The sequence below is a fragment of the Stigmatopora nigra genome, chromosome 4 (assembly GCF_051989575.1).
Source record: "Stigmatopora nigra isolate UIUO_SnigA chromosome 4, RoL_Snig_1.1, whole genome shotgun sequence".
NCBI classification, from domain to species: Eukaryota; Metazoa; Chordata; class Actinopteri; order Syngnathiformes; family Syngnathidae; genus Stigmatopora; species Stigmatopora nigra.
Window position 1 is genome coordinate 5,070,744 of NC_135511.1, and position 25,560 is coordinate 5,096,303.

The 25,560-nt window shown below is 39.7% G+C and overlaps 1 protein-coding gene across 2 annotated transcripts in view; it reads left to right on the plus strand.

Moving 5' to 3' along the window:
* The window catches only part of kiaa0825 (KIAA0825 ortholog), a 116,180-nt gene extending 91,333 nt beyond the window's left edge, over positions 1–24,847 (plus strand). Inside the window, exon 23 of one of the 2 annotated variants that reach the window (XM_077714338.1) lies at positions 24,131–24,847. In XM_077714338.1, coding sequence (XP_077570464.1) covers positions 24,131–24,314 — 184 coding nt within the window. In that variant the 3' untranslated portion in view covers positions 24,315–24,847. Of the gene's footprint in view, positions 1–21,621; positions 21,738–24,130 lie in introns of those variants that run through there. The other variant, XM_077714339.1, reaches the window with a different exon arrangement.
* The last annotated feature ends 713 nt before the right edge of the window (positions 24,848–25,560 follow it).

Consider the following 25,560-nt stretch of genomic DNA (forward strand, 5'->3'; position numbering starts at 1 on the left):
TTCCATTACAAATGGCAATTTAATGTTTACCTTCTTTGTCATGCAAAATGCTCAACACGCTAGCAATCTATTAATTGGACAAAAATGCAGTGCTAGTGTAAATCCTGGATTTCTCTCACTGCACACCCCCCAAACACTGTGATCCCCTCCCTTCGCCCCTCAGGTGGTAAGTGGCACTAACATCTATCAGGCCGAGAAAGGAGCCAGATAACTCCAATATTCTAGCCAGTCCTTGTAGCCTGATGAAAGTGCTACCAAATATGCTCAAAATAAACATGTCAGCCTAACGTGTGCTCGATGCCAGCATCCGATTAAAAATAGTAAATATAAGGGACATGCACGGCAATTATGCCGGCCCCCCTGTTGAGTTTGGAGGTGAACCCCTCCTGGTTGTTACCTCCATCATTTACATATACCACCATTCAGCTTCTCCTTTAACTTAGTGGCTGTGATAGACAGAACTAGATGTCCAATCCATTTTGACTGGTGGAGCCTGGCAGAAAATAAACACTGCCACACTCCCAGTCAAAATATATTGGACATTTAGATTAGCATTTACAGGTAGAGTGTCCAGATTAAAAAGTGAATCTCCAGCCCATTCTCAAAGTAAAACCCACCCAGTTCAGTGAAAATCAGCCCAAATGACAACATCATATTTATAGGATGCTTTGCTAATACAACTCTGTGTATAGTTTTGTATTAAAATGAGTTAACAGTGGCTGAATAATTGCCATTTAACCCACAATAATGATGGGAGGTGTAGTTGTTCCAAGTATAGTAGTTTTTTTTATTATTTTGGTCTCCATTTATCCAGAAGAGTGACTGGATGCAGTGCCATATTTTAAACATATGTACATAGGGGTTAAAAATGTGTAAATTTTGAAAAGGGAAACCGGAGTGGCATATGACTCCCTTGTGGCAACATCACTAGACATTGCCAGCTGCCTCTGACAGGGTGCCATCCAGACAAGTCACACTGCTGTCCTGTGTGTCCAAGAACAGTCAACACACGCTCTCGAGAACACCATATCCCCTCGAGGCCATCACTCACCAGTCACTCTTGAATGCTTCCTAGACCAATCAAGCACCATCTCCTGAGACATGGTGTCACACATTTAAGGATGCATGACAAAGTGATCCTTAATTTCCCAGTGGCCACTGTCTGCAGCCAGTGCTCTCCCTGCAAACATGCTTGCATGTACACATGAGCCTACCTGAGGGAAGGGAGTAAAATAAAAGAAAGTGTCCATATGTCAAAGAAAAACATGTCAGGTGAGGTTTGATTAGCTGTAAATGTCCTGAGAGCATTTACAGCTGTATAGAGTAATTAGAGCAACCCTAAATACTTAAATGAGGAAACAGCCTATTCTAAGCGATGTCTGCAACTGTGGAAGGAGGAAAATAATGGAAAAATTCCATATATCAAAGGAAAACGTGTCAGGTGAGGTTTTTCTTTTGTTGTAAATGTCCTAAGACCATTTAGAGCCACATAGAGTACTCTTGGTTCAACCTTAAATTGTTAGGTTATAAATCAGCCTATTTTAAAGTGTGACTGCAACTATTTTCTTGCTCACGTCAAAATTTCTGATAAGAAAAATACTCTATGTGCACCTGGGTCCCAATAAGAAAGGCTAAATTTATTCCTGGTGAGTTACTGCTACAATACAGTTAAACCAGCGACAAATTATTGAAGGCAGTTATTCAACTTGCCTGCACATGGCCTATAAAATGGGATTTTTTTGTTCAAGGGAACGGCAGTTTGGACTTATTACTCAAGCTGTTGTAGATGCTCACTCACATGAAACAATGTGGGGTGGATGATGTTAATGCAAGGGAAGGTAAAGCCCCACAACTCCGTGGCAAAACATAGCTTTCATGCTGGATAAAAGGTGTCCATTTTGCAGGAGCTTTCCAGGCACTGTTCATTGTAGAAAGTAATGTTACCAAGCCAATTTTACCACACTTCCACAATTACGAGCATATTCTGTAAATGAGGCCAAGGCTCTCTATCCTGAATGATCATAGTTCATGCTCAAAATGTATAATATAGGACCTCCATAAAACGTGAAAGTGTATAAAAATAGACGTCCTCCGGAGCTCCGGTCCTCCGGCCCTCCGCAGCGCTCCTTCGGACACGCTGCTGGGGCACAGCGTTCACCGTTTCTCGAAATGAACTCAAAAATTTTTGGACTTAGAAAATTTTCGAGAACTGAAGGAAATGCCACCGTGTTGGGGGCGGGGCACCTGCCAAACCTGACAAAGATCATATCAATTGAACATTGGCCCAGGGAGTTATTAATGAGGGGTGGGCACGTTGCCAAAACCACCTCTCCTTTGACCACTCCTAATTGGTGAAAACTCTCCGTTTTGATACATTTTGATTTCCCAAGTTTCATGAACACACCCACTATTTTTGATGCTCATCGGTGAATGAGTTTGTTCAAATGGGGACCTTGTAAACAGCCAAAATCTCATTTTTCAGTGAATACAATTATTAGTTTTGAGGTATACAAATCTGAGGAAATAAATAACACAGCCTTTTTAGTTTGTGTTGAGTCGGCAAACGCTGAATTTAGCAGGCTTTATAATATGAGCTACCTATTCAGTTTAGGTATGTTGTAGTAATGGAGCAATCCCTATTGATAGAAAAAAAAAAACATCATTTCTGTAGACTTAAAGGATTAGGTATTCCCAAATGCCACAGTTGACATCCTGAAATGAAAATCCAGCTGTTGTTGGTTTTTATTTTCTCCTTTTATTCAGAAAGCAGAAAAAAAAGATATACTTTGGGATTGTGACAGGTTTGGACTATTCAGGGAGTATTTGTACTCATATTTATAAAATTGAAGCAATAATTTACCTTTATTGAATATTGCATTCATTCATTCATCTTTCATACTGCACATCCTCATATGAGTTGGGGGGTTGCCGTAGCCTTGCCCGACATTTTAACCAATCAGGTGTCTTTAAAATAAGTACCACCTGACTCTAATTAACTGATTGCACTTGCAAAGGGTATCCTTGTTGAGTTGGAATGAAAACCTGAACCCACTGCGGCCCTTTGAGGACCGGTTTGAGACCACTGCTCTATACCATCAGGTGGCAAATTTGCATGGACCTAAATGGTAAAATCTGTGTTTTTTTTTTTAAAGTGAATGTCTGGCACAAATTTAACAACAATATACGTAGTGTGTTTACCCTGTTGAAGCTCGTCACTCTCGAGTAGTTGCGGTGAGTTCCTACAAAATGTTTGAATTTGTATTCATGCTCCTCTTAGATATTGGTTACTTCTCCACTTATAGCCTGTATAAGCCTTTACACTCCATCATGTACAATGAGATACTGCTGCCACTCTAAGGTGATTGATCCTCAATTTTCCTAATTAGACTGTAGGGTGAAAAGTTGAAATGGTTCACAGAAATCTCTTCCCACAATGGGATTCATCACCTCTTAGTGATTCAAGTTACTTGTCTTTGCATTCCCTCACTTCCCCCTTTGTGACCTTGCTACTTTGTCCCATCAACACTGGATTTCAAATTGGGGTCAGCTGTAGCTCATGTATGCAACAGACAAAGGCGAGAGGTAGTGTGTGAATGAAGCTTTGGAGACATCTATTCATCTCTTGACACATGTGGATAAAACACTGGTGGTTTGAAAGTGAAATTACCTGCAGCCTTAACCTCCGGCAAGAGGAAGGCCTGTCATAAAGCGTCACGAAACACTGGGTTTAAAAAAAAAAACTGCTGACAAAATCAAGCGGGGGGAGGTAATAGGGATGGTTGAACTATGTGAGCAGATTCATCTTTTTTTGCGCCACCTCATGCATCTCTTATATTGTGGTAGCCAGAGTATATCTTTGGATGATTCAGTCCTGTGTGTTTTGAACTTACATAAGTGAAAGTCAATGAAAGACGTCTGCTTGCTAAATAATCAATACATTACTGACTTGTGTTATATTTGAATGCAGCAGTGGAGAGGTTGGTTGGTGAAGTTGCTATCATGGGACAACACTAAATGTCCTCTTCTTTCTTCACTGTAAAGTGAAATAACAACACTAGAGCAGTAAAAAAAAAAAAAAAGATATAGATCACAAACTTTTTGCCAATCTAGGCACTGTCTGAAAGGTACGGGCCATGTCAAAAAGTGAAACAGTAAAGAATATGTATCTTTCAAAGATTTTTTAAATTGAGACCTAATACATTGCTCTCAAAGTGAGTAATTAATGATTGTTTGGCGACCAGACCGATCTACAGTATGCTCGTGCTCCCCATTGATACCAAACAGAATAAAAGATCGAAAATAAATGAATGAGTAGATCGATGGAAAGTACTTGTACCATAGTGCATTTATATCCAGGTTTCTCCATGCCTAAAGCAACTTAGATTAACACCCATTCCCCTACACAATCACACACCAATTGTGCTGCTGCATGCAAGGTGTGACTACCTATGGGAGGCAATTTAGGGTTGAGTGCCTTGCCCAAGGGTAAGTCGTAGCCTGAAATCAAACCGCTGACCCTTTGGTCTCAATACAATTGGTCAGCTACCAACTGTGCCACAGCCACCCTATGGTCCGGCCCATCTGTTCTCTTTTGTTGGAGCAGGACTTTCATGCGTCAGTAGAAATCTGTAGTCCAAAGGTACTCTCAAAATGGTGTGGCAGTACTTGTTTCAACTTTGTATAACGTTTTGGGAGCAGAGAAAGAGCTGCCGGTTGGGATACCTGTTCAAACATATTTTACCTGGCAAAATGCTTACTCTGATGATTTATACATCTTAATAGATGTCCCTTGCAGTGGTTTGGATGAGAGGTCATCAATGCACACTTTTATTACCTGGTGTGGTGTGTGTAATTAGGTTAAATAGATGGGTTTGGACACGCATGGTAAAGGATACATTTCTCACCCTGGCTGGATTTATTGGCCACGCTCCACTCTTCAGGGTCCGCTCTAATGCACTCATTTGCATGGGGACACATGTAGCTGATGTGTGTGTTACCATTTCGTCAAGCGCTCGACATAATGACTGAGGCCAACTTATGAATAGCTCGGTTCAGTGGCTGGCGACGGCCTGGCCCAGCAACTGCCTATTAGCTATGATATGAAAGCCGCCTGGCAAGTGTTGGATTGATACTTGACATGTCGAACAAAGCTCATTGTCATTGTAATTGCCATACGTTTTGTCTTAATTTCACGGCCGTCCATACTGCAAATGTGATAGGGCTGCCTGTTACTTACATCTTCAGTAACAGCTGTCTATTCAGCTCGTGTATGGAGCCGCCCTTTCATGTGTTCAACCTTCTTACAAATAACAACTTCATAATAGCTATAATCACTTCAAATGCAATTATTATGCATCGCTACAATTAAACTTCTTTCCACGTGAACCATAATTCTTACTTTTTTAATTCTCCAGATGTCTAATCACGTGTAAATCCTAGATCTAATAGCGGTGGAGGATGCGTTTTGACCTATTCAGTCTTTCCAAGAATGACTTTTTACCAGCTACTCAGTCATTTCATTGCTGCTGAACAGTCCCAGCTGTCAAAGAAGACTGATAATTTAGTATATGTAATGCAGTTGTTGTAATGGTGTCCAGGCAGCCACCAGTAATGGCAGCCCAATGTAGCCTGCAGTGGTAGATAGTAATTTTCATACTACTGACCTCCACATAGTCTTTGTAATTCTAGGGTATGAATATTTTTTTGGCCTAACCATACATTACAATCTTCCTTGAATTTTCTGTTTATAGCTACCTTGTCAACACAACACCTTATGTTCACTTTCTCTCCATTAAGTACCCCCAACCACATTCTCCCTCTCCTCTGCATTGGGAGACACCATGAAGGGGATCTCTTGAAGACAAGGCCCATTGACAGACAAGAGTGGCAGTAACTTATTGTCCATTGATGGAGTGTGACAAATCATGTGGGAACGCAGGGATGCGTGGCAGCGAGACCCTGACTGTTGAGTGTGTGAGCATGCCTGCATCCCAAACTAGAAACGTGTGACTGAGTATTCCCGCATGTGCTTTTGCCTTTCTTTTTTTTTCCACGTGTGTGTATTTTTGCATAACGTCTTAGTGTGTGGGGCAGGCGGGCATAGTCGGGACCCTTCACAGCTCATTTAGCCCCAATGGGGCCACCTGGGTGGTGAGGGAGCTCAGCAGGACGGCCCTGGCTCTGCCGAGCCCCCGCTGAAAGCCTCCTAATATAGGGGCTCCATCTAACTATTAATCAACATGGCCACACTGACAAATCACCACAACTATGACCTAATGAGAGTGGGGAGAGAGGACTGAAGGAACGAAAGCAGACAGGGCTGTAATGGAGGAGGTGTTGATGGAAATGGAGGGTCTGTTAGCGTGGATGCAACCAATGGATGAAGAAAGCATAGTATTAATGATAAAGAAATGAATAAAATCAGGATTATGTCACTGCGACTGGTGCTATGGGCTGTGAGGGGAAGCTGAAAGTTGATGTCCTACTGGGACAATTATATTTGAAATGTGCAAATCATCTATGTCGAAAAAAAAGCAAAGATGGTGGTCAAGAAGCAAATTCCAAATGCTTTGCAAAAGAAAAACAATAAAAACTGAAATGCAATTTGCCGCAGCAGAAACACAAAATGATCACAAATGAGGCAGATACAGGATACATCTTTGCTTTAGGCTTTTCAGAAGTAGTTGTCTAATAGAGACTGTTGTATGACTTTAGCCACTAAATCTAAAAACCAGTTGAGACGCTACCTGCTAGCGAAATCGACACATACAACGGTTGGGGTGCTGGAGTCTATCCCAGCTGTCTTCAGGCACAAGGCAGAGGATGCACTGTATTGGTGGGGAGCCAATTGCAGGACACGGAGACACCCATACTCATAGCTATGGGCAATTTTGAGTGTTCAATCAGTCTAACCTACACGTCTTTTCGAATGTGAGAGAAAACCAGAGTACCTGGAGAAAACCCATGTCAGCATGGGGAGAACATGCAAACTCCATACAGTACGACTGACTTGGATTCGAACCCAGGACCCCAGAACTGTGAGGCCGGCACGCCAGACAATCATCTGCTAGGCTATCCCTACCATACATTATTTTGGAATTTGGGAGGAAACTGGAGTACCCTCAGAAAACCTATGCAAGCCTGAGGAGAACATTCAAACTCCATACATGAGGACCGACCGGGGATTAAACCCATGATCCCAGCACTATAAGGCCAACGCGCTAACCACTCATCCGCCAAGCCGCCAGGGCAAACATTTTATATGGTGGTATTCAATTGTCAATGTAGGGTGCTCAAGTTTATCTTAGCTAACTCCGGTGGTCCCAATTTTAGTTAAAGTATTTTCTCCAAATCTTCTCATAAACAGCTAAGCAAACATAATAATTTTTCACCAGTAATTAGCCACATGTGCACTCGGCAGTGAAACCAGCCATTTTGGTGAATGCGCCGACGCAAATGAGATGTTAAAGACGATGAGTTTAAAAGCAAGCAACATTGATGTATGTCTCCTTCTGTGGTTCCCACCCTGAGGTGAGCCAGCATCTAATCTCTCCACTCGCAGTCTCAGGTCCAAATCACATTAGCTGGGATCAGAGGTGAAACTGGAGCTTTTCAACAGCAGCCTGTTCTCACTAATGAACCCCCATGGCCATCCAGAGCATATTACATCCAAGCTGAGTGACGGGGAGAAAGTTTCGCAATAATCATTATGTAACTGTGCAACGACTGGCTTTCCTTTGCCCTGACATTTCAAACACTCGATTGCAATATCTTGATGTTTCTCTATAGGGAATATGTTTTGAATTGCTTTACTGTGTATGATTGATGATTTACCCTGGCCAAGAAATCTGCTTTCTCGTAATTATGGGGCTATACAATGTGATATTACATTCACCTTCCCCACTTTATTATGAACATGAAGCAGCCTGTAATTTATCAAGCAATCTTATTGCAAAAACAAGTCGTCATGGTCAAGAGTAGCTTGCAAAGTCCAATTTTGACAATAATAGAATTTTGCAGATTAGGTGACTGATATTTGCACATTTAGACTGCCAGAAGGGAGGGCTTAAAGTCTCACATGTTTTGTTCTTCTTCTCTTTTTTTTTCATTTTTCTCTTCCTTTTTCCTCTGTTTTTCGGTCTTCTTTTTCATGATGATTTTTTTCTTTCTTCTGTTTGTTTTTCTTTTTGTTCTTCTATATCACTTTCCTCCTGATTGAAATGTGTTATATACATTTTAGTGATTGATATGATCGATGTTCAGAGAAAGATCTACTTACAAATGCTTCTACATATGAAACCTTTTGTACAATTTATCAATGAAATCAAACATCCCCCGAAATTTGAATATGCTTCCTGTATCTGGGGCGCTCCCGTGGACACTGTGCCGGTTTGGGTAGTAGTGCAGTATGAGCGTGATTCCACCAAAAGCCTCCATTCCGCACACTTTTTCATTTTTTTCTCGGAGCATAGCGGGGCACCATGGCTAAGTTCCTGATTCATGCTTCTTCAACCTTCTTTCATCATAGAGTTGTTTCTTGACTTTTTCTGAGTGTGCGTAGCATAATTTTTACGTGTGTGTGTGTGTGTGTGTTTACTCAGCTACCTCTCACAACTCCACTCTATTGGAATCTGTCTTTTCATTTTCTAATCATTTTAACAGATTAATAAATAATAGTCTTATCTTTTGTCGTAAGCTTACATGCATTCACATACAAAATCTGTAGAATGGTATCCTTTTTATAGGGTTTAGGAGTAATATCAAAGGTTGTGGAACAAATACCAATTCAAGGTTAAAAATATGTCTACCTACAAAAGTCCAAGTTACGAAACCATTTGCGGAACAAATTAATTTTGTATGTAGAGGGACCACAGTATTTTTTTCTCAACACGATTAATTAACTATGGCCTTATTGTTGCTTTAGTGTTCTGAATTAGCCAGGAAAGGACATGCATGTTCTTCAGATGTGCTTATACAGTAGGCTAATGAACGTTTTAAGGGGTGAGCTCGGGGGTTGTGGTTCATTTGAAATAATTTACACATTCACTGCCATGGACAGCAGTGGATGTCAAGTCCAATTCAACTGGGAGAGACCTGCAGTGATTATTTGCTGCCAGCCTAATGCCCTCCACCCATTAAAATAGGTTGCATGTCTATTGCCTGGCAGTGCCAACCAATCATTTGATCTCAAAAGTGCTGTGTTTTTTGGGGGATGAGAAAGAAAGCCAAACCAATCAAACGTCACTGATAATTTGGTCTTCAATTCATCAAGTTTTTATTGAGTGCAAAGAATGATTTTCCTGTCCTAAATTAATATGCAGCGAGTTACTGAGCACTACAATGAATATTCAAAACCCCCAAGTTCCTATTGATGCATATCTGTCCATGAGATCTATGTGATATATTAAGCCGTGGCCTGTCTGGTCATCGACTGGTGCAGGATGGAGGGCCCAGAGAGAGGATGCACAACTGCATGTTCTTCCTATCCATTACCTCCATGGTTTAACAAGTCTGTCTGTGTCTTCATAATGTAACAGCTCTCCGCGTAACTTCCTAATTCACCTTAATCCACGCATTATGTGATGCGTTGCTGCACATTTCTCATCTCATCTCATTTTCTGAACCGTCTTATTCTCATTAGGGTCATGGGGGTTGCTGGAACATATCCCAGCTGATTCCCGGCCAGAGGCAGGGGAGACTCTGAATCGGTGGCCAGCCGCTTGCAGGGCACAAGAAGACGGACAACCATGCACACTCTCACCCATACCTAGGGGCAATTTAGAGTATCCAATCCGCCTTCCATGCATGTTGTTGGAATGTGGGATGTAACAGGAATACCCGGAGGAAACCCACGTGGGCCTGGGGAGAACAGGCAAACTCCACACAGGTGGACGTGACCTAAATTTGAACCCAGGACCCCAGAGTTGTGAAGCCAACGCGCTAACCACTTGCTCCACCGGGCTGCCCTACTTCACATTTAATTGCTCATAATGTGCAAACTGGTGCTATTTTTTTTATTAGTAATTTAAAATGCATACTCACCAGCCTCTTATGTAAACCTAACTATGAATGGATCGAGACACAATAGCAAGGGTGTCAAACTCCTCTTCATCCAGGCCACATGGTAGTTTTGGTGTCATTTGGATGGCAATTACTTTGCATTTGAACAACTAATTGATTATCTAATTTTTAGACATTTATTTTGTTGGCATTGAAAGCAGAAGAGGATTCTATAAGAGAAGTGAGACCACAATAACATGGAAGGCATGCAAAATGGTCATTCTGAATGTTTTATTATCTGAACACTATAGTTTGCATACATCTGTACATCCAGCGTATAGGTGTACCTTACATTGCCTTGGTGAGTGAGTGTACAGTATATATTTATTAGGAGTATGCTTCTTAAGAATTCACACACATTTATCAAAACTACGACAGTTTCCCTTGCCAAACTAGCTCATTACTTGTTCCTGGTTGATATAAATGTTAATGAGTCCGAATCAACAGATTATACAAAATTACAGCCGATCTGTCGTCTGATACAGTGTAATGGCAGGCAATTACGTTATCAGCCTTCTTGGGAGCTGCAGCTGTGTGGTGCACGATGCTGCATGAATGTAAAGAGATGGGAATGGTGGATTTGTAACAATGAGACACAAATTCCACTGATGTCCCAGTGTTTGTTGTAGTCTGCACACTGCAGTTGATTTCTTCTAGTTGGTGAATATGTAGCGTTTGAACCAGACTATTATTCTAGAATGTATTCCGGTAATACAAAAATAAGGGTGAAACCAGTTTGGTTTGACTTAAATCGAACATTTCGCTTTTACAGAGGGAACTTTGAAATTCATATTGTTTTAAACATTCAAAACAATAGGTTGTGTGCGGTACCAGTGTGAGCTTCATCCTCCTTCCTTATTATTAACTATTGTTTAATTTCACCCAACATTCCCAAACTTTTTTGGCTTGATGGTGCTTGATGTTGAACCCACGCTAAGACTGGGCGATTTGGCCTAAAAATAAAATTGCAGGTTGTTTTTACATAGTAGGCTGCCCGTCGGCCGAGTGTATAGCACGTTGACCTCAGTTCTGGGGTTGAGGATTCGATCCCAGGTCTGTCCTCAATGTGTGAGTTTTGCATACTCTCCCCAGGCTTGCATGTATTTTCTTCAGGTACTCCAGTTTCCTCCCACATCCCAAAAAACATGCAGTGGGAACACTAAATTAACCCTTGGTATGAGTGTGAGTGTGAATGGTTGTCTGTCTCCTTGTGCCCCTGCATCCCTTGTGTGGATAAGCGGTTCAGAAAATGAATGAATGAATGTTTTCACCTAAAATATGATTTGCAAAAACTCACTAATTGCTGGGATGTGAGAAATATTTGTTCTTCCTTAGCTCATTGTACTAAGTGGCTGCTATTGACGCCAATAGCCCTGTTTAAATGCAATTGACATTTCCTGTTGTCACTGGAAAAATGTGCCACAATTTGCCTGTTATTCATTAGATATGACTGATGTGCTTTGACATTAATTGCTCCTGATTGCTGTTTCACCTCCCGTCTTTTTTTACTTTCATCTTACCGATATATTAAGCATTTATAAAGCCAGTGATTATATTTGGTTATTTAAAAATATATATATAAATAACCAATTCTGTCCACATATGAATATCACCTTGTGAATGAGCTAGAACCCAAAATATGATGTCCACATTTTTGGATGCCATATTTTGTCATTTCGAAAACTACTACATTAACAATTGGTACATATGTGCAGCCTACATGACACAAAATGTCTGCGTATATGGATGCCAGATCAATGAATACAAATAATTTAACATTTTATATCAGTAGAAATGTTAATGGCCTCGATAACGCTCGAAAGTTTTGAAAGAATGATCACTGCCATCCTTGGACATATTGCACCATCAATAGCATACATGTCACCGGCGTTTCAACACCTCGGCGCTTCACTCAGAACATGCAAACAAAATTTAATCTGGCTTCAAAAGCTTTCGAAATGATGTTTACTTTGCATAGAGCACACCTTACGGACCCACTTTTACGCTTCCTCCTTTTGCTTGTGTACTCATCAATGGTGATGTCACATTGCTAAAAGAGCTACACAATGCTTGTATGCAGCATTGCCTGAGGTTTCTCGTGTGCATGTTTTCCTGAGGTGACAACACAGCATCAAATCCTTACAAGGTGAAGCACAACTTATAATGGCTTTTCACCGCCCTGCTTATCTCCGTCACACTGCTGTTGGAAGAAAGAGAGAGAGAAAGAGCATTCGAACTTTGTTATTATACGAAAGAAATGGGTAAAGTAGTGCATAAGATAGGATCTGGATTCGGGAGGAGCAGAGCAATAAATTATGCAAAGTGTTTGAAAACATGTACAGCTTTAATTAAGTGGCATTTGATATTAAATAAGGTGACGGCAGGGTTTTGTTTATCTCCTTAACCCTTTACATCTGTCATTATCATGGCAGAAAATTAACCGTTTGAAATAGTATGAGAATGAGGCCCTGATCCGATACAGCCACACGCACAGCAAAAACAAGGTGAGATCAATGTCTGAATGGACTAATCAGTACATTGCAGCCCCTCGCAAGCCACAGGAGCCCGCTGCTAATAATGTCATTATAAAACAAGACTAAATTCAGCCACATACACAATACATGCTATACCCAATTATCGACCACTTGGAGCTATTTTCGACCGACATACTCACGAGAGCAGCATTGTTTGTAGATTTTAACAAAGACCTCCAAGGACCCGATAGTTGTTATAGTACAAAATTAGAAAAAAACATGATTTTTAACTCTGTACTTGTATAGATAAATGTTCAATCCGTTGCCGTCAACAGCAAATATGTAAAATACGCAAACCTGTAAAGGTTCATACCTCATATGCCTCATATACCTCAAAAACAGCTTTTACAAACTGGTAATGGGAATCATTAATGTGTCTTCTTACTGGTTTTTGAATCAACATTGAAGCATTTTGTCAGGTTCATTAATAATTACCTTCGTCCGTAATTATCAATAACTGCAGGAAGACATCTTATTCAATTATTGACATTTAATTAAATAGAAATGGATACAACAGATAGCCTCCGAAGGGGAGAGTCAGCAAGTGTCACCTTACAACTTCCGAACGTCTCCTCGAATAGACGTTTTCGTCCCATTCTTATGGTCACAAGTTACAGAGTTGTTGATCATTCCATCACGTATGAGTAAAAACAACATCTGGGACTACAATAACAATCAAAGTATTTTACTAATAACAAAAACAGGGACTAGACCTAACAACATTTAGATTAGAGTAATTATACAACCTCCTTGACCTAAGAATCATATAATATAATCATAATCATATAATCGTTACATACAGAAAAACCCGAAGTGTACGGTTACATAACGATAACAATATTCTTGTTATTGTCCGAATAGCCCTGTCCTCGTCACCAAGGGCCCACCAAATCTCAAGGACCCAGATTGGGTGGATTGTTTGTATAACCATCCTGGAACAGGCTGTCTAGGTTAAAGATGACTTGGTGTGACCTTAACACTTTTGAAAAACAGAAAGAGAATGATTTAACAAAGTAATGAATTAATACAGAGAAAAGAAAGAGAATGATTTAATAAAGAAATGAATTAATATAACTATTATAATAGTAAAACAGAATAAACCCAACACATTTGAATCAGTGTTAGCCAAAAAAACAAAAGTTAGGTTGTTAACAATACCCAACCCTACAATTTTCCCATTCACCACTGTTCATTGTTAATAAGTGATATGTGAAACTTACAAATGTGTATGATATTCCGAAGAGACATATTTTTACATCCAATCAGAATGGTCATCAGTGTTTTACTTAACGAAAGTGGTTTTGAGAGGGTCTTTACTCCCGAAATGGTTGGTCTCAGACTAATTATTTTCTTTTAGTCACTTCCAATTCATTACTGTGGTTTTAAAGAAAAACACTATCATGAATATATTCATTCAATGCGTTACAAGCTTTCCATTACACACCAGTAAATGACAGCAGCTTTAACTATGTTTTCACATACATTTATTTTATTTCTCCCATCAGTTGGTTAAATCTATGTATCTATGTATTCACTTGTCTGTATCTAACAAAAATAAACTTTGAAAGTTATGTTGGTAATATGTAAAGGAAGAGGTGATTACTTTTTGTGGTAATGAGCTCAAAGGTAACAAATGTCAGAAAAAGAATCCTAATATGACGGTTTAGTCTATTTAACTCAAAATCACGAGTATATGATCAGAAGACATAGACATTTCATTTCCTTACCATTGTTCCTGCCATGGTTCTTGTTTTTTATTTTATTTTTAGAACAGTAGTGGTCTCTTTCACCTGTTCAGGAGGAGTTGGTTAGATGTGAAAATGTTCATCCATACGTGAAAGAGCCTGAATCGGATTTTAAAAAAAATCATTCTAAAAAAGAATTAAACTGCGTTTTAAAAAGTCTGAATTGTGTTACATACCGAACTTGATTGCAAATAATATGGTCTTGATTTCAAACAGTGTGGTCTCAACCCTAGCCATTTCCATGTTATTTCTTATGAGCTCGCACCATATTCTGCCACTGCAAAGCTGAACTGCATACAGAAAGTAAAGTTCCACATTATGCAATATGCATTATATTCATAGTGGCTAAGGAAATATGTGGCATGCTTTGAAGAGAAGTTTTGCCGGATCAATGTTTGAGATCGAGGCCTTTGTCTGAGAGCAAGTTACAGTTTCTCAAGCCTCAATGCTCCTTAGTAGATTTGACAGTTTATATATGCACAAATAACAAAGGCAAGGTGCTGAATAAGTAATATTCTTTTTCCTGGTAGAATAGTGGGGTGAAATCACAATGAACATTTCTCCCCTCTGTACATGGTTCAGTGGGGAGATAGTACAAGCGCTTGTTCTCACTATTTGTGCTTATACAGTGCTCACACAGGGCAAAATCTCAAAGTTACTGACTGTTTATGTGTATCATCTTTGTTCATTAATTCATGGGTGATATTTTATGCATTTGGTGACAAAGTTTAAAGGAGTAGACCCAAATGCAGACAGGCGCGACACGGGGGGAGATAAGATGTTAAAGGGAGCTCTAATTAACTGTCTCCAAAATAGTTTGGGGACCTGCAGATCTTGTGCATTGAGAACATTGTTGGACTGGAAGATTGAAGGCACATGTTGAGTGCAGGGGAAGCATCACCCACTAAAGTTTACATTGAAGAAAGTTGGAACAGTTGTTATTCTTCTAGTTTTTCCTGATAAATTCTTCTGGGAGTGTCCCCACGCCTGTGTGTTCTCTCTCTGGGTATTCCAACATCTTATGTTGCTAAAAGATTGATGTTAGGCTAATTTTAAGCTATATACACTTTTTAGGCTATCGAGCAAGGTTTGGCTGGGCTTCTTGAAAAGCTACATTTTACTTTTAATATGAGTTTTTATACTTTCTTTACATTTAGAATGCCCTGTGACTTACTGGCGACCAGTATAGGGTGTAGTCTGCCTTTTGCTCAAAATCAGCTAGGAAAGGCTCCAGCAACCCCCGCAAACCCTTGTGAGGGACGATGTGCGGTATGGATGGTGAATGAATTATATTTAGAAACAACAGTCAAAAGAAGGTTGTAGGTTCCCAGCTCCTAATTATCCACATTGTCGTTGTGCCCACAGTTAAGACACTTCACCCTACTTCCCTGTGTGAAAGTATTTCCAGAACAAGTGATTGGTAATCAGAAGGGCCAAAGATGCTATTTAATAGCCTCACTTGGGTCAGACTGCCCCAGAGTAGCTGATGCTAGTTTACAACCAGCTAGTGTGTAGGTAAAACATAAAACATGTTGGGTGGAGTAAGTGCTATGCGTGTAGACTGTAGAAGGTTAGAAAACCCTACTCCCCGATAACAAAAAACGAGTTTGCAGAGCTACTCGGTAGGAGCTAGACTGTGGTTTTGGCTCAATATTCAACTTTCTCAACTGTTAAATTGATGGTGCAGGTTGACAATCTGGTTCCACATTTAAAAAAAAAGTTAAAATGTATATAAATGTAATGTAGTTAACAAAGTATCCTGTTTTTTTCATGGTCCATTCTGGGTACATGCATTTTTTTTTGTAGTGTACAATTTTTGGTCTCATGAAACTATATTTCATAAAGCATACCCACAAAGCCCATTTGAGGAGCATATCAAACTGTGTCCAATTGCCGAGTGCTCACCGTCACACAGGGGTGGACAAGCAGCCTAATGATGTCTGAAATACCGGCACAACCGCTATGATGTGCTGTGATAATTGCTACCCTCCCGTCCACAGCACAAACACGTGGAATGGGTCGGCAAACACATTAATATGGAAATGTCTACATTAATTTGCAGCATGGTCTAAATTATTCAGTAATTAAGCCCCTGCAAATTTACACAAACTTCCCTCTGGATGACTGGAGAGAATAGACAAGGAGCTGCAAGCATGCAGACTGAGGGCTTTGAATTGTGTGCTCATAATACACATGACACTAAATAATAGACTGGAATCTTGCATGAAAAATTTGGACCCACAGCACATCTGCAGCAATTCAAATATGTGCTCATTTCCTTAGCATTTGGAATTTGGTGTATTATTTATCATTATTAGCTGCCTATGTTGACACTTCAAACCCCTTAACCATCCTACAAATAACCACCATAATCATGTCAGAAGTATGTTTCAGAATGAATGAAACGGTCGATACATAAACGAGACAAGTCTTTTGTAATTTTAAAACTAGAGGACTATTCTGCAATCTTATCATTGCCATATTTCTGAGCAATATGACTTTTGACCTTTTCATTTTGCATCATATCACCTACCCAAATACGTTTAATCCACTATCAAGTAATGCAAAAGCGTCTTCTGACATCTGACCTCACAAGCCTTATATTCAATCAACTCTTTTGCTATTAAAAACAGATCAGCAAGGTTGATAACAATCGCTTTATTTTTTCTGGAGTTATCTTGAGCAGAATGTACACATTTATTTCTGCCCTGTGACCTTTAAACTCATAACCCCCTTCCCCAAAATTACATCTTCTGTTTCATATTACAAATATAGCATACCTGTTTGATAATAATGGTTTTAGTACCACATTCTAATTATGAACATTCAATTTCAAAAGTGAAATAATACTAAGCGATGTAAGATTCTAAGAAGACCAAACATTTGAAGTTGATGGAATCTGCTTCTCTGAAAATAAGATGGAATTAGGTTATCTAATTACTGTCATTGCTTGTGCATCGGTCTTACTCAATGTCAAAATAACAACTGAGCAGGAAAAAAAATCTCATTAAAACAGGGAAGCTAATATCTTTCTTATTTCTTGTATTGTTAGCTTGTTTGTTTGTTTGTTTTTTTCTTTCTCTAGATTTTCCTCAATTCTGAACTGAGTTAGTGTACATCACATCTACATAAATCATCAGATCTGGTTTTATCTTCAAAATGAAGTTTGACAAGTAAATATGTCCTCAAAAGAAACAGAATGGGAATAGAAAAGTAAATATCAAAATTTATTTGTCAGTTCTACAGGAAAATATATCAGTCCTGAAAATAAGTACTTTCTTTAAAATACTTCTTTGTTGTCCAAGTTAATTGGTTTTACGTATGTCTTTGTATCTCCTGAGTGGCCATCAGTTTGCATTGGGGAGGATCCCAGGTGGGGTCTAATACTGAGTGGCATCAGTGCATGAACATACTGTAGAGCTGACAGTGACTTGATCTGACAATACAATGGATCAGTGCAGTGGCTACTAAATCGGAAGGTAGAGCATAATCCTTCCTGTCAAGTCTCTGTCTCGTCAATATTCAAATCCGGCCAACTGTCCAATGGCTGTCACTTACAATCTGCCTCCGCCTCGTAGTTCAGCCCAGGCATATATCAAAATTGAATTAGATTTTTGCTTTCCAATAGAAATGGAGTCAAAGAGGTGTTCCTTTGCCCTGCATTGTGAACTTTTCGTTTACCCCCAAGTAAACTGGACTGCAATGTACAAAATCCATTTCCAAACAATAGATAATCCCTCTTTTCTGTATTTTAATGGTTTCGTATCCATCTGTTAATCTTGGAACCGATGTCAAAAGCACAACGAGCAATGTCCTTCACTTTACTGTAGGGTAGCATTAATGTTGATATCACATAGCACTGTTACAATCCAGCCTGTACCATATATAGGAGAAATTAAATTCTACATTATGCAACCATAAAAAATATCCCTCCAAATTTTAATGAACAAAGAATGGCTAAATCACACATTTTTCAAACTTTGCTTAGCCTTGGTGGAGTTGTTGAAAAGGTTATACTTGAGCAGAAGATTTGAATTGATTTCATAGTGATTTGGAGTTAGATTGAGTTTTTTTCAAACAAGTTACTTGGCTTTAAGATTGAGAATCTAGGTAATATGCCCAATTTAGTTATGTATCCAGGTACATGGCTTGACACAAAACAATATAGATAAAGTTATAATGTGTTTTTGATTTGGTTCAGTTTTGTAGCAATGGGCATTTTTTTGTTTTTTGTTTTCTTTGTATGTAAAAAGGCAGGCATCTCAGTTCTTGGGTCAAGGGTACTCCTCCCACATCCCAAAAACATTCAGAGTCGGCCTGTTGAGCACTCTAAATTGCCCCTCGGCAGGAGTGTGAGGACAAATGCTTGTCCGTCTCCTTGTGCCCTGCGATTGGCTGGCCACCAATTCAGTAATCAAAAGAATAATTGTTTAAGTGAAAGCAAGTACAAGATTAGCAAGCTGCGAACCTTCAGGACGTCAGAATTCCGTTGTTTCTTCCCTAGTGCCAGCTCAACTCATGCCCTACAATGATTTATTCCCATGCACTCCACTTTTGGACACCTGGGTGGAAAAGTGCACAGTGGGCTGTGACTCCACTTCAATGTTGCCTGTGGAAGTGTTACACCAAAGGCCAAGTGCAAGAGCGTGAAATGAGATAGTATGGACTTAACACGGTCACGCTCAGTCTGAAGAAGATGCACACATGTAGTCAAGTATTTGTATGAATACGTAGTCACTGAACTTTCCACTAAAACGAGCTACTTGTACTTGGCACTTTCCGATTCTGTTGTCTTAGTTGAATTTGTTATGTTTTTGAGTGCATCTGATGGTGACAAACGTTCAATTTTTTGGTGCCATTCATATGGTACTTGTAGACGCACAGTCCATTTGATGTCGGAGGGCTCCCTGTTCAAATGAATTGGACGCCTATTCATTCAAAGCTGCAGATGAGTCTTCTTTGTGTGTAATCTGTTAACTAAAATTATCATTTTTTTAACCATTACACTCTATTTCAGAAGCTTTCTGTAATTTTGTGGCAGAAAAAGATGCCAGTGAAGCAAGCAGAAGACAGTTCTAAACCACTAATTGTCATAATTGTCTGGCATGTGTGCCCTGTCTTGTATCACTCTCAATCTTAAATAGAAATACTTGTCAAATTAATCTGTCACGCACATCCCAAACTGAAACCCTAAATGAGATGTTTAACTCAGTGACCTCCAGTCAAATTGGCTACAAGTAGTTTAAAATAATCTAAACGGCGTCTTGTAGGGATTAAAATGGGGAAGAAACTGTGTTTTAATTATGTTCTGTCTCTGTGTGTGCTGCCCGCTTTTCTCTGCCCTACCGCTGTGACACATGTCGCCATGGCATGCATGGAAAAGCTTGTGACCTTTGGAAAGTTTAACACTTTAAATATTTAGGCTTGGGTTATGATGAATCCTCCAGGCCCTGAGGCAATGTGCAAAGCCACTGATTAGAGCTGCTGTCAAAGTCATCTAGCCTCGTGTCTGGCTGTCGGTAGCGCACCATGTTTGACAGGCCAGCCTTTTAAACAAACACTCATCCCAGTGGCAGTTGGTGAGTGCATCCAAATCAGAGCAAATATATCCAACACAGACTTGGAGATAGGGTGAAGCCTATTTGTGAAAGCTGCAGAGGGAGCCACTAGCTGATGCTTTCCATTATTGTGCAAGCACTTTGTTGTCATGCATATTCTTTAGTTTATTGACATAACTTTTGTATGTTAGATTTTGCTGTTGTTTTTTTTAGGTGATGGTTGTGTAGTGGTACTTATCGCCTTAAGTTGTATTTTTATTGAGATGTGTTTTTTTTCCTTCTTAACCACAGATGTTACCCTGATGGCTCAGGTACCAAATTCATTTGTGTGGCCGCAAAAAATAAATCATGTTGATCTTATCACAGCAAAATAAAAAAGCCATATAAAATGTGTCATCACATAGTAAGTCAAAGATGACACAAATCGGAGGAAATATTTATATACATATATTTATGTTTTTCTGAGTATAATGGGGAGTAAAATTCTTTATCGTTCACAAAAATTCACAGTCCACTGTATGTACGTATCCATTTTGGTTGTGTTTAATGACCTTGGGACCTACTTTATTTTTTTTTCACACTCACACTCACTCATACCTAGGCACAATTCAAAGTGTTCAACAAGCCTACTATTCGTAGTTTTGGGATGCAGTAGGAAACCAGACTACCCACACAAAGCGCAGGGAGAACATGCAAATTCCACACAGGAATGTCCAAACTCGGTCTCTGAACTGTGAGGCTAACGCACTAACTACTTGGTCACCGGGTCGCCAGCTCTGTGTATACGCTATTAGATGTCCAATCCATTTGGACTAGGAGGGTAACATGATGAGCCCTTCCAGTTAAAAGGTAGCCTATTATTTACCCTCAAAGAGAATCTCACATTGCATCAATCCTGTAAATATATGAGGCTTAATACTGTGTCTTATTCTGCATTCAGAAGAATTGCCAAGTCAGCAGCTTCCAGTATTAATGCATGAAAAATGAGGAGAGCCCGTAAGAATTAGAGAGTGAGACTCCCCTTATTAAGATGTAAATTCCAGTGGAAACTTGGCGAAAAGAGGATGAAGTTCTTGTCAAGTTGAGTCTACTTATGCATTTCTAACAGCCTTTGTGTTGTAGTTCTTGAAATTTGATACACCCGCCAATTCAGCCATTGCGTTTTTATTACTTATTATTTTTTCATTCTCCATACACGAGCCATACTTAAGGGAACAATTTACACTTTGGGCAACATTATCTAGTGAGAGTGTACACGGCAGCTATCATGCTAATTCCTTCTGAATCTGTGGTTGCCGTTTCTTTCTCCTCTCTCCCAACCTTTGCCTCTCGCTCATTTCAAATTTGCACTTAACACCCTCCTGGGGAAAGGCTTCTCATTCATCAACAGTGTTTGTCCCAGTGACAAGCAGGGCGCCTCCTGCATATCAATATCAGCTAAGACAATGCTGAGCCTGTAACCTTCAGCTAAATGTCATTCTGCTTAATCCTATTTGAAAATTAAACATTGAAAAAGCAATGGCATACCTTCTTCTCTTCCTTGCCATTTTGCTCACTCTCATGCCTTTAGGTGCTACAAATTCTCCAATAGACTTTGGTTACCTTTCTATTGAGTGTTTTTCTTCTCTTTAGGTAACTGAAAGAGACTTCTAAGTTGGTTGTCTCTTCGGTTAGTGCAGACTTCAACTTGAAATAACCAAAATTTGATTTTTTTTTTTAATCTAGATTCAATCAAAATGAATGAAAATGAAACACATCAATCAACAGTGTCATTGCTTAGGGGGACACCCTGAATCGGTGGCCAGCCAATCACAGGCCACAAGGAGACGGACAACCATTCACACTCATACCTAGGGGCAATTCAGAGTGTCCAATCAGCCAAGGATGCATGATTTTGGAATGTGGGAGCAAACCAGAGTACCTGGAGGAAACCCACACAGGTGCAAGGAAAACATGCAAACTTCACCCAGGTGGACCGACCTGGATTTCAACGCAGTACCCGAGACCTGTGAGACCAATGCGTTAACCACTCACCTGCCACGCCTCTTTATTCATTTTAATTGATTCATTTTTAAGTATTAAATTGATTTGACTGAAATTTTAGTGGATAGTATCAGATTTGGTAGTACTGGAAAATATCATTGTCCAAAGAATCAACATCATACTATTGCAGGTCATCATTAAACTGTTTATTTACATGGATTTTAAAATTCCAAATCTGACCTAGACTAGTTTTATGTGGTTTTAAATATGACTTGATTATTTTTTTGGGAAATGTGACAGCAGTCTGAACAGTTCGATTTGTGTATTAATGATTGCAGTCTGAACATAGCTTTATCCCGTCACCTCTTCACTTATTTGAGGATGTGCTGGCACTGAAACAAAATGAGAACAGGATATAAAGCTGCTTGGCCAGGCAGGGGAATGCAGTGAGACAAAAAAAGGATAGTGTCATGTATTTAGATAAATAGGCCATTTCCCCTTCCAGGTGGTAATTACAACTGTGACAGGGGCACTGGTGCAGGGAAAGACAATGTATGTCCCGAACAAATACACACTGGGGTGTTTTGCATGTGCATGATGTAGTCACGCTTGGGTCACCCCTTCGTCCCTTTCTCTCACACAACGATATGAAACATGTTCAAAGATGCAATGAAGAATTGGAGAAGGACGGATGCGGGATAAAAAGAGATGGTAAGACTGCAATGAAAATGCAATCATTTGCAGTCAGGCAGGCGTAATCTCACTGCAGACTAAGTATGATGCGCAAACTCACAGGTATCCATATGGATTTGATTGACCGCAGTCACTTGTCAAGTGACTCCATTGAAACACTGAGAGTGGATTAACAACAACGTGACCACGCTTGATGTGTCTCTGTAGAATGTGTTAGAGACAGGCACTTAAAGAAGACATAGAACCAATGTGTTATTATCTCATTGGCTGCCATATTTGAACTGAAATGTCTAGCTTTGCTGCCAAAACCCCCAGTTCAAATTGATTGGAAATCACTGATACATTTAGTGATATGATTTAAAATCAGTACAGTTACCAATTCAAACATTTAATTCATACAATAGGGCGGCCCGGTGGGCGAGTACTTAGAAAGTTGGCCTCACATTTCTGGGGCCGAGGGTTCGATCCCAGGTGGGGCATCACTGTGTGGACTTTGCATGTTCTCACCGGGCTTGCGTGGACTTTCTCCCTGTACTGTGGTTTCCTCCCACGTCCCAAAAAAACACGCAGGCTAGGCTGGTTGAGCACTCTGAATTGCCCCTAGGTATGAGTGTGAGCATGAATGATTGTCCATCTCCTTGTGGCCTGTGATTGGCTGGCCACCAATTCAGGCTGTCCGGCGCCTGATGCCCGTAGTTGTCTGGGATAGGCTCCAGCACTCCCCATGGCCCTTTTGATGAAAAGCAGTTTGGAAAATTAAAGACCTCCGGTTCCCTCCCCCTTCCCAAAACCATGCAGAGTTAGCTGGTTGAACACTATACTGCCCCTAATTCTGAGTTTGAGCATCAATGGATGTGCTCTGAGATTGGCTGGCCACCAATTCAGAGTGTGTTCTGTCTGGTGTCCGTAGTTAACTGGGATAGGCTTCAGCACAACCCGCTACCCTTATTCGGATAAGCATTTCAGAAAATGAATGAATTAATGAATTTATACACTATATTTTATTTCGCTCTGATTGGCAGTTGTCATGTGTGTTAATGTTAAGCCCACGTTTGGTGAATTGGCATTTAAAGGTGTTTAGGCAAGTACTGATATAATGGGGCATGCTGTGAGCTTTTTGACTCACAAATCAAAAATCACAAAGTTGGCAAACTCCCATTAGGGTATGCATCATGTTGACTTGTTTCATGCATAGCAATGGAATTCCTCTTAAAGCCACCTTTAGGAAAATCCTCAATTCAAACCAGGAGAAAATAACTCAAAACTCACTTTACTTATTGATCCCAATAATTCAATATTTTGAAAGGCAAACAAAAATTTAACATTTTTCAATAATCCAATCAGTCATCAGATCTTAAATCAAAAAGAAAAAATACTACTCAAGCTGTGGTATGTAAAAATTGTTAAGTTGAATACAACTGAACTTGACGTCACAAGTCTGAATAATTATTCGTCGGCTTTAGCCTGAAAAAACAGTTCCCTCCACCTCAGTCGGTCTAGTGGTCAGACTCCTGTGCATTTCTCAGCCGTAACCCTTCACGCTGCTTTATGTTTTCAGGTGGGAGATGCAGGATGGTGCAGAGCTGGAAGACGATGAAAAAATGATGACAGAAGAACTCCAAAGAGCCTATTTTGTTTGCCACTGCGGCGCGGGAATGCAGGAGTCTCGTGAAGCAGATGAAACGACGGCTGAGCGGACCCAAGGGGGACAGCAAGCATCCGATAAAACTGCTGCCCAATAACAGTCCGAGCAGTTGCAATTTTTATCATGTTGTAAATGTTTAGTTGTAATACGCACTTGCGGCTTTCAAGGTATTAGAGTGTGTCTTGTGTGCACTGTATAATGCAAGTATCTACAGCATGTGTGTGTATTGTTTGATAGAAAAAAAATGGGTCCTTCACACTAACTGTGTATCTTTTTTGCCTCTCTGCATCAGTTACATTTCATCTTTTTGGAGCACATCTCTAGACATCGGGTTCTGGGGAAGAGACAAGGCACATTTGTTTGTCTGGGACAAGATGGGACTGTGTGATCATGGGATTTTTTTTTTCCCAGACAATGTTTGTAAAGATGTTGGTGCCAGGATACATTTTTTCTTGGTTTCTGAAGAAAATAAAACTTCAAATTACGGCAGGGAAAAGACATGATGTTTGTTTTTGATAGAAGCCTCTTCGAAAATCGAACACAATGTGTATTATCTGTTAGTGTTTGGCAACGCATGATAAAATTTTTTTCTCTGTACTAATAGATTGCAATAGTGGTGTTTTTTTTAATTTTTTTTCACGAAATATTCAGCACACATCCTCATGCAATGTTTTGGGGTAATAAAGTCAAATTGTAATATTAAAAAGCACTAACATGCCTTTAGATCTCCAAATGATATTTGGTTTTTAATGCAAACGAAGGAGCGTTATAAATACAAAAACATTTTGATGACACAAAAGGCAATAACATATTTAGCAACTCAATTTTAGTCTCTGTTGCAGAACTCTTGCTAAACAGCAACAACAGGACCATCAATCTTACTAAATGTGAAGTATTTCACAGTAAAAAAAATCACAAGTGCTTGGATTACTAAATTGTTCTTTTAAGATAACCGCTTTACCTTTTCTTCCTATTTTTTTCAGCCATCCTTGAATAAACCCACTTTGTGTTTCGTACTGTTTCGTTTGCGGAAAGGTGCTGGATTTGGCTGACACCTGTCAGGGAATCCGACAATACGAATCATAACAAATCATTACAAAGAATGCAGCCCCAAAATATATTGAATATTCTATTATATTGGATTCAATTGAGGATTATTAGCACCGCGTAAACATTTCAATCAAAATGCTTTCAAACCTGCCTTAGTGTTATGTTAGCTAAAACAGGTACATTTTTTATGCCGCAACCAATTCTTTTACAAATGTAGATTGTACACTAAGCCTATTCCAAATAAAAAACGCTTCACCGTTCACATTTACTTCAGGTGCATAGTATATTCAAGG